The following is a 9302-nucleotide window of genomic DNA, read 5'->3' on the forward strand; positions in this document are numbered from 1 at the left end:
CCCAATTGAAAAATTTTTTCAAAGTAGTCAACTATATTTTCAAACTTCGTTTTATCAAATAAGGAATTCCTCAAATCATGCAATATTGAATTTTATTATGTTTCATAATATATTTTTGGAAAAAGAAACTTCTTTGAAAAGAGTACATTTATACACAATGGTTCTTTTTTACATTGGTACTATCATAAATAAAACAAGTTATAATTAAAGGGTTGCAATATAAAATTAGATAGCCAACGAAATGGGAATTTTACAGGGGAGCGAAAAAGCATTCTCTAAAATCGAAATCAGTATCTAAGGATGTAACTAAAGTCCCCTTCCAAGCTGAAGTGTTGTTCAATTGAGGCTAAAAAAGTTTGAATAAGAAAAGTGATCCAGGTTCGAGAGAATGGGTGTGGAAGTTGACATTCTCAGAGTGGCACTAACCTAAATCCGAGCAACCTCGGCTGTAGATCGCCATAAAAAATTCAAAATTTCAGTAAAAAATAAATAATGAAAACCAGCTCCCTAGATATTAAGTAACTGAAGACGGATAAACAAAGCCTAATGTAAAAGAGGAGCCACTTCCGACAAAATCGACTGAGAATTTCGAGATTAAAATTGCACGGATTTCCAAAGTCGACTTCGAATTGTTTTGGATAGCGACTAAAAATCGAATCTTTAACTTTTTGCAAAAATAAAAATATGCTTCTGAGATAAAGGAATGGACAATCAGAAACAAACATTTTGTGCTAAAAATCTCAATTATATATATTAAATTAATTCATAATAATTTAAATAATATCAATGCTATCAGGCTGAAAAAAATTATCTACACCTTAAAATTTTAACTGAACTTTAATTAAAATTGTATTGATCGTAAGAAAAAAATTCTTGTTTGAAAAAATCCTTTTATCACCATTTTTATTTGATTTTTTAAGAATTTTGTATGCTATAAACCCATCTTCGATCAAAATATTGTTTATATAGTTTACCCAAGATATCCTGGAATAAAAAAATACGGGAATATGCTGGGAATTCGCGAAAAGACCCTGCAAACCTGTGGTCATAAATTTCAATTAGAAATTTTTATATTCAGCGTTAAATGACTAATGCCAGCATAAAAGTCAAATTTAGAGAAATTTCTTTTGCCTTTTTTTCTGCCTACTTCGGCAAGTTTTTCAATAAGTTTTTTTTATTTATAAGCATAGCAATTTTTCGCGTTCTTTGAAATTCAAAAATTCGCAATTTTAGACCTGATTTTTTTGTTTTAACGAAACAATTCAAAACTGAGCTGAAAATTAAAGCATCAAATTCGAATTCTTTTAAATTATAAACATTTTAAATGAATTTTCAATTCATCAAATGAAATAATGAAACAATATATTTCTAATGTTGCAAATCATATCATTTTGAAGCAATTTTAAGTTAGAATGAGTAAAATTTAACGATTTCAAATTTCGTTCAAAATCAAACACTTTTGAAATTAGAAGTTAAATTATTATCATCGTAAGTCGTTTTAAATAAATAATTTTTCAGTTGTTATTTGTAAATCAAAATAAATAAGTTTCACTTAAAAATGAAAAATATCACAAAATTGAAAAGTTAAATTCTAACGTTCTAAGTTTAAATTTAGAAATCTGATATTTAAAAAAGTCTAGGTATTTCAAATATTGATAAATATTTAAAAATATCCTCTTTTTAGTAAAAAAATCAAACTTTGTGGGTTTCAGACTCTTCTTGTAAAATTGTTTAAAATTTTATGAACACCAGTGTATTTATCTGTTTGGACAGATTTTTATTTATTTGCTTTCAAATTTTACGCATGTGAGGTTAAAGTTTTTCCAGTTTTTTGTACAGTTTCTTTTGAGTGATCATTAATTTATAGATCGCATATTTCATATTATTCATATTTTCACAAGTTTAAGGAAAATAACAAAATGAATCAAATTTGAATAAAATAAAAATAAAAATTTAATATTATACAATTAACTTTTTTAATATATTATTTTTTCAATAAAAACTACACGGCGAAACAAATCGAAATAAAAAAAAAATTTGAGCTTATTTTGAAGCTAAATTAACTAATAGATATTTTGAAAAAATATACTATATATTGTAGGTAAATAGTCAATAGCGTGAGTCGAGAAAATAAACATTTTTTAAATCGAAAATGGCTAGTATTGAAAAGTTGTTGCGTTTTATTTCGAATAAAAATCTAATGCTTTTTGAAAAAATGGGTTTTGCGTTCAGTGACAGGAATCGGGAATTTATTTTACATAAATCATAAGCCATTACAACCGAAAATTCGTGACCGATTCTGATGTTTTTTATTTAAAGTTTTCAGGATTAAATCTTACAGAGCGGCTTCAGGTCCGATTTTTAAAGTTCACTTTGTGGAATTTATTATTTAAACAAATAGAACGTCAAAATTGGATATGTTAAGAATATTATTTGTTCTTTCTGAAGATATTGCGTATACACTTAAGAAACATAAATATTCAGTTTAAGATTTTATCCAATTGTTATAAAAAATTATTTTCCAAGGGTGCTCAACCCGAAAACAAATGGTATCTTGATTAAAAATGACTAAATATCTTGTAGGAGTAGAATCTAGAATGGGAAATAGCCGTTAGTTAACAATCGCCATTCATATAAATATTCTAAAAAACAAGTTGTATTTTTTCCGATTTATTGTTTTTCTTGTGAAACACCGATTTGCAATTATTATTTTTATTAACAATATTTATAATAAATGGTCATCGATAGCAATTTTAAGTTTGAATAAGCGGTTCTTTCGTAATGATTATTGTAATGCATCTTGATAGCTGTACTTAAATATGTAACATTGGCAGTAATTTTCAATAAATATTATTATTATTATTAAATAATAATATAAAATTGTAACTTTGATGCACAACATTTTTAATACAAATTATTCTATCATACTATTTTGCTATATTATAATATTCTATGTGAAAAATGTCTTAATTCAATGAATCTCATTCGAACTATTTTTTAATTGAATTTTCCTAATAATTTTACAATCCCTGGATCAAGTTATTCTAAGTTTTTCGCCCACTCCATTGTTGCTAATCGAGAATGCTGCTATTGCACAATAATGCATGAAGAGCAAATATACTAAATTTGGACGTTATTGACTTAATAATTTAAAAAAGTGAATTTTTTTATTAAGACGGTTCTTGCATTACAATTATGGTACCATTTATTATCATTTATTCCAATTAATTAATAATTTAATTATGATTATTCTCCACATACATATAAGTGGTGAAACCCCTCTTATTTCCATAGCAAAATTAATTTTTCTGAAGGATTTTGTTTATAAAAGTTTTAATTTTGTATTATTATTTAATTATAATATTAATTGAGAATTACGGCAAAGTTATTTATGTACCATTAACAAAATGCATTAAAATAATCATTACGAAAAAACCGCTGATTGAGGCGTGAAATTGCTATCGATGACTGTTTATTTAAAGTATTGTTAATAACAATAACAATGGCGAGTTGCTGCCACACATTCTTGATGAAATTATATAATTTAAATAACATAAAAATAATTTTTTTCCGATGAAAAAAGCTACATTAACATTTTTTCTTGTCATATTGTTAGTCAAAGAATACAAATATTTAACATTTATAATTTTATGCAGCACTTTATGAAAATAGTTGTTTGTATAAATTGTTCATAACAATTAATCTAAATCTTGAACTGAGTATTTATGTTTCTGTAGTGTATCCGCAATAATTCTGATAGATAGCTACTTCTCTAAGTCTTTTCTTAAGACAAAAAATGATATTCGTAAAATGTCCGATTTTGACATTTTATTTGTTTAAATAATAAATTTCACACAGTGAAATTAAAAATTTGAGCCTGGAGACATTCTGGTGTATTTAATCCTGAGCATTTAAAAATAGCATCAAAATCGTTCAAGAATTGTAGGCTGGTAGTGGATTATGAACAGAAAATTTATGATTCCTCTCACTGTGCTGAGGTCAATGATATCAACATTTCAAAATCTTAAGAATTTAAAAAATTGGCCTATTGGGTCATTTGTTTGTTAACTGTTGACTTTTACGATTTTTCTGAATTTTGTAGTAAATGGAGTGAAAGCTTTTTGTAATATTCAAGCAAGCTATAATTTTCCTAGATCTCGAAAAGATTTTTTCTTAGACGTTACCTTTCTTAAAAAATCTTCATTTTACTGTGATTAATTACTTTTTTCAACAGCTGGGAAATCTAAGAAGTTTTATTAAAGTCAAAGGAAAATTATAACTTGCTTTTTCATTGAGAACTAAATGCCTGAAATAAATAAATCAATGAAATAAATGTATAATTTTAATAAAAATTAAATGAGTTTTAAAAATGACATTTTTGCTTATTAAAATAATCTAACTTAAAGAAAAGTTATATATTTTTAATAATAATTTTTCAGCAATAGCCAGTGGCGATATTCAAATATTTTATATTTTCGGACCACCTTAATATTCAATTATCAAGCAGGGCATTTTTTTGGTTGGAAAAAACTTGGAACTGACAGTCAATTCCATTTGATCAATTACAAATCCAAGGCTTAAAAAGAATAATTTTAAATGAATTGTTAAAAAATTGTAGGCTCTCAAGTTTGACATTCAAGGTTTTAAAATTTCAAATTGAAATCATTCAAAGTTAAAAAACATTATTTACTGAAACATTGCAAATTATTTGGGTTTCAGTTAAATTATTTCTCTTTTTTATAACAAGATAAAAATTAAATCCTTTCAATACTTAAACAATTATAAATTCTGAACGATCAAGATCGAATCATTTCAGCTTGAAACTTTCGAAGTGGACGCCATAATAGTTCAACAATTTTAAATTGAAAACAGTGCAAGATGTTGAATTTCTGATTCAAATATTAATGCATAATTCATCAATTTGAAAGGAAAGCAACTTTCAATAATTTATTTTAAATTACTCAATATCGGAATATTTCAATTATATTTGTACAAATGTGAGCGTTTTAAAAATAACATTCAATTTTGAGCCCTTTTAGTTTAAAATGGTTCAACTTAGAAAGTTTACGATTCAAAATAATAAAAATGGTACAGTATTCAGGGATCACAGCGGGTCCTCTATTTCCTCTATTTTGAAAATGGTCCTCTATTTCTTCTATTTCGGAAAATTTTCCTCCTTTTCCTCTATTTTTAAACGTTAAAATTATATTTAAAAAATACAATTTTATTTTACATATCAAAACAAAAAATTGAACATCAGGGTCATATCAAGATAAAGGAAATTCCTAATTTGATCAATTTTTCATATTTTAATTTAAAAAAAGCACTGTTAGAAAGTGTACAAAAACAAAATGAAGAAACTAGAGGGTGATTAAAAATCAGCAGAAGAGAATTTCAAAAATGCCACACTTGATGGCGAATCTATGCACGAGATATAGTGCCAAAGATATAGTTGTAACAGAATTAATTCACAATCTACAAAAACTTTGGGATAAAGGAAAATAAAAAGGACAGAAGGTATAGATAGGCTAGAACAAAATGTCAGAAAGATATGTACGAAAATGTTGCTAACAATAGCAAAGAAAAGAAAAGTTTAACAAGTTTAACAACATTGAAATTATTAGAACCGCAAGTATATAGGATGCGTGAACACAATAAAAAAGGCGTAAGATCCGATTACTCCATTCCAATAAGTATAAAAAGACTGCTAGGACACTGTGCTTTACGATTGTTTAAGTTGTAACTCAATAAGCACATTATTATTTAAAGAGCTTATATAGTTTCATTAATTTTTAAAGTTTATCGTAAGACATTTATTCAAAGATATCTTATTTTCTACAGACTTCACTCGTGTAGTTTTATTAGTTTTTGATGTAAATGGTCATGTGGATAAGTCCATTCGAAGATATATTGTTTCCCACTGACTTCGTTCCAATTTCTTAATATATATTTAATATTATATTTATTTAATTATGTATATATATATAAATGTTCAAGTTCAAAATGGCTTTCAAAAAAGGCACTGTCTGTGGTTGCGGAACTTCCGTAACGGTTGCCCTGGACAACCTGGAAAAGGAGCTAGCATTACCGAAAATTCCGTAACATTAGCTCTGAACGAGTTGGAAAAGGGATCAAAGTTACGGAAAATTCCGTAACCATTAGACGGCGCGTTAAAAATGGTAATTTTTAAACGCTTTTGCATTGGAATTATATTCCACATTCAATTCTATAATTTTGATTCAGTTTGGATTCTTCAATTACGACATTTAGCTGCTTGGAACCCGGATTTTAAGGGAAGAAAATGTCATGAAAAAATTTTATAAATTTCAGCGCCATCAAAGCGACATATTACTGCACGAATTGACGAAGAGCCAGGGCGGGCAGGAGAGTTTCGCGTTGAGTTCACTCCGACCGAGGTTGGAAGTCACCTGGTGGAAGTGAGCATCGCGGGACAAAAGCTACCGGCAGGACCTCTCGTCGCCAAAGTTTACAATAGCAATCTCATCCAAGTAACTGACGTACCTAGTGCTGTAGTGGGACATGCCTGCCAATTTAGAGGTATAATATTAACTATTATTATAATTACAGGATGTCTACCTGATCGGGAATGTCGGAAATTTTATTCAAGGGCTGGTATTTTTCTCTTGAATGTACTAATATGTAAATTAATAGTGGTTTCATATATTTGATTACTCTAATTCTGAACTGGAACAGTGAATTTTTAAGAATTATACATTTTTAATTTGGGACAGGCAATTTCCGTAAAAAATTATAATTTCCATTTTAGGTTCAATTGACTTTTTGCTTTAGGACAGAGAGGTTTCGTAAGAAATTATAATTTGACTTTGAACAGAGATATTTTTACCTTGAACGGGAATTTCTTCAAAAAAAAATAATTCCTAGTTAGAAGAAGGAAATTGAAAAAAAAAATCCCTGTTCGAAATTTTGGTAAAAGGGAGTCACCATATGTTTGAATTATAGGAGAAAAATTAAAAAATGTTCTATATAGTAATTTAAATCAAAATGGATCCGTACCAAATAAATACATAAATTATTTATTTTTTGCTTTAGGACAGGGAGTTTCTGTAAGGAATTCTAACTTGGCTTGAAACTAGGATTTTTTTACACTGAACGGGAATTACTGCAACTAATTTTATTGTGGTTTGGCTTAGAGATTTTTATAAACGAATTATAATTCTGAGTTCGGACGGGGAATGAGTAAATGAAATATAGCAAAAATCCTCGTAAAGAATTATAATTTTTACTTTGGAATAGGGAATTTCATAAAATATTATTAGTTTGTCTTGGAATAGAAAATTCTTGACGCCCTGAACGGGAAATTTTGGAAAATAATTTTAATTCTGATGTATAAAAAGGACACTTACAAAAATAATCCCCAGTCCAAATGAAAATTCATCAGATTTTAAAAATTCAATTTTCCAAATCAGAATTTGTTCGAATTTAAAAATTCTTTTATTTTTCCAAATAATAATTTTCCAGAATTGTAATTGTGACTCTTAACTGTGAATGTTCATAAAAAATGATAATTTTCACTTTGCAGCAGGGGATTTCCGTAAGGAATTATAATTTAGACTTTAGGACAGAACATTTTCGTGAAGAATTATTATTTAGAAGAAGAGAATTAAAGAAAATCCCTGTTCAAATTTAGAATTATAATGATTTACAAACTTTTCTGTTCCAAATGGGAATCGTAATTCTTATGACAAATAATGATGTGATGTTCCAACTCGGAATTATAATTCTTTTCTAAAATTCCCTGTTCTAGATCAGAAATCTTTTACATCTATTGAAATTTTTAGAAATTTCTTGACATTTTTAAAAATATTTTGAAATTATACAAATATTTTGAACTCTTGAATTGACAGGGTAGACATCCTGATTATTTATAAAAAAATAAAAAAAAGATATAATGACTTAGAATTTCTCTATCAACTCATGTTTTCAAGATAATAATCATTAAGAAGCTTAAAAATAGTGATTTCTGCCATATTGAACTATTTTTTGTCCACAAAGAAATCTTTTGTAACAAATTCACCAATACTATCTTTAAGTACTACAGGGAGGCCACTGGATTGGAAAATGATCTGGAATCTTCTGAGACAGAAAAAAAACGGGAAATGACAGTGAATTTATTTTTTGACCGGGTATTTTACAAATTTCCAGGAGTAGAATCTATCCAATCACTTAAAATATCACAGATTTTATGTCATGTAATATATTGCAATCATTAGCAGAATTTATGATTTAAAAAAAGTTTGAATTTCCGATTTTTAATTTTTAAAAAATTTGTGCTTATTTTTTGTCTGAACTGGAAAAGGAACTTTTTTCTGTTTTTTCTGTTTTCTGTTTGAATTTCCGATTTTTAATTTTTAAAAAAGTTGTGCTTATTTTTTGTCTGAACTGGAAAAGGAACTTTTTTCTGTTTACAATTTTTATTGAGTGTACGGTAAGAATTTCCTTATTTTTTCAATTGATCTTTTGTCAATTTTAAATTTGGAACGGACGAAATTTTGGTTATTTTTTCTGAATTGGAAAAGGGTAATTTTTTATTTTAAATATTCTTATTGAGTTGGTAGGAAGGAAATTTTGTTTTTAATTTTTTTTTCTGTATTTAAATAGGAAGATTTTTGATTTTAATCATTTTAATAGAGTTCAAAAGGACGAATTTTTTTCTGAACTGAAAGAGGGTAACTTTTAATTTTTAAATTTTTTATTGGCATGGAAGGGAGGAAATCTCGATTTTTAGTTTTTTCTTAATTGAAATAGGAACATTATTTTAATTTTTTATTTTTTATTAATTGGAAGAGAATTTTTGTCTTATTTTTAAGGTTCTATTGAGTTGGAAGGGAGGAAATTTTGGTTTTAGTTTTTTTTTATTGGAAAAGCAAAATTTATTTGTTTTTATGATTTTTATCGAGTTGGGACGGGGTAAATTTTCTTTTTTTAACATTTAGATTATGGGACATGGGTTTGATATAAAAGCAAGCTATAGCTTTGATTTGTTTATAACAACATCTGAGTTGCTCATACTGTCAACTTGTCGTTTCTATTCTCAATCGTAAAGTAATTTAATAAACAATTCAGATTACAATAGGTTTTTTTTTGGTTTTCGTTTATTCGTTGTGGTCCAAATTTGGTCGTTGGATTCTTGTTTTGTTTAACAGGATTTTGCATCAATTTGATTATTCGACGTTAAATGGGATTTTTAATTTGGATTTTGGTCTAATTTAAATTTCGTAAATTTTTAATAAACCATGCTCTTTTATCAGTTAATACTGCTT

General features: G+C 27.1%; 1 protein-coding gene across 1 annotated transcript in view; it reads left to right on the forward strand.

Annotated features, from left to right (window-relative positions):
* The window catches only part of LOC117182620 (filamin-A), a 240572-nt gene that overhangs the window by 164282 nt on the left and 66988 nt on the right, over nt 1-9302 (forward strand). Inside the window, exon 17 of the mRNA XM_033375719.1 lies at nt 6331-6558. Coding sequence (XP_033231610.1) covers nt 6331-6558 — 228 coding nt within the window. The remainder of the gene's footprint in view (nt 1-6330; nt 6559-9302) is intronic.

This window comes from Belonocnema kinseyi, chromosome 2 (genome assembly GCF_010883055.1).
Source record: "Belonocnema kinseyi isolate 2016_QV_RU_SX_M_011 chromosome 2, B_treatae_v1, whole genome shotgun sequence".
Lineage (NCBI taxonomy): Eukaryota > Metazoa > Arthropoda > Insecta > Hymenoptera > Cynipidae > Belonocnema > Belonocnema kinseyi.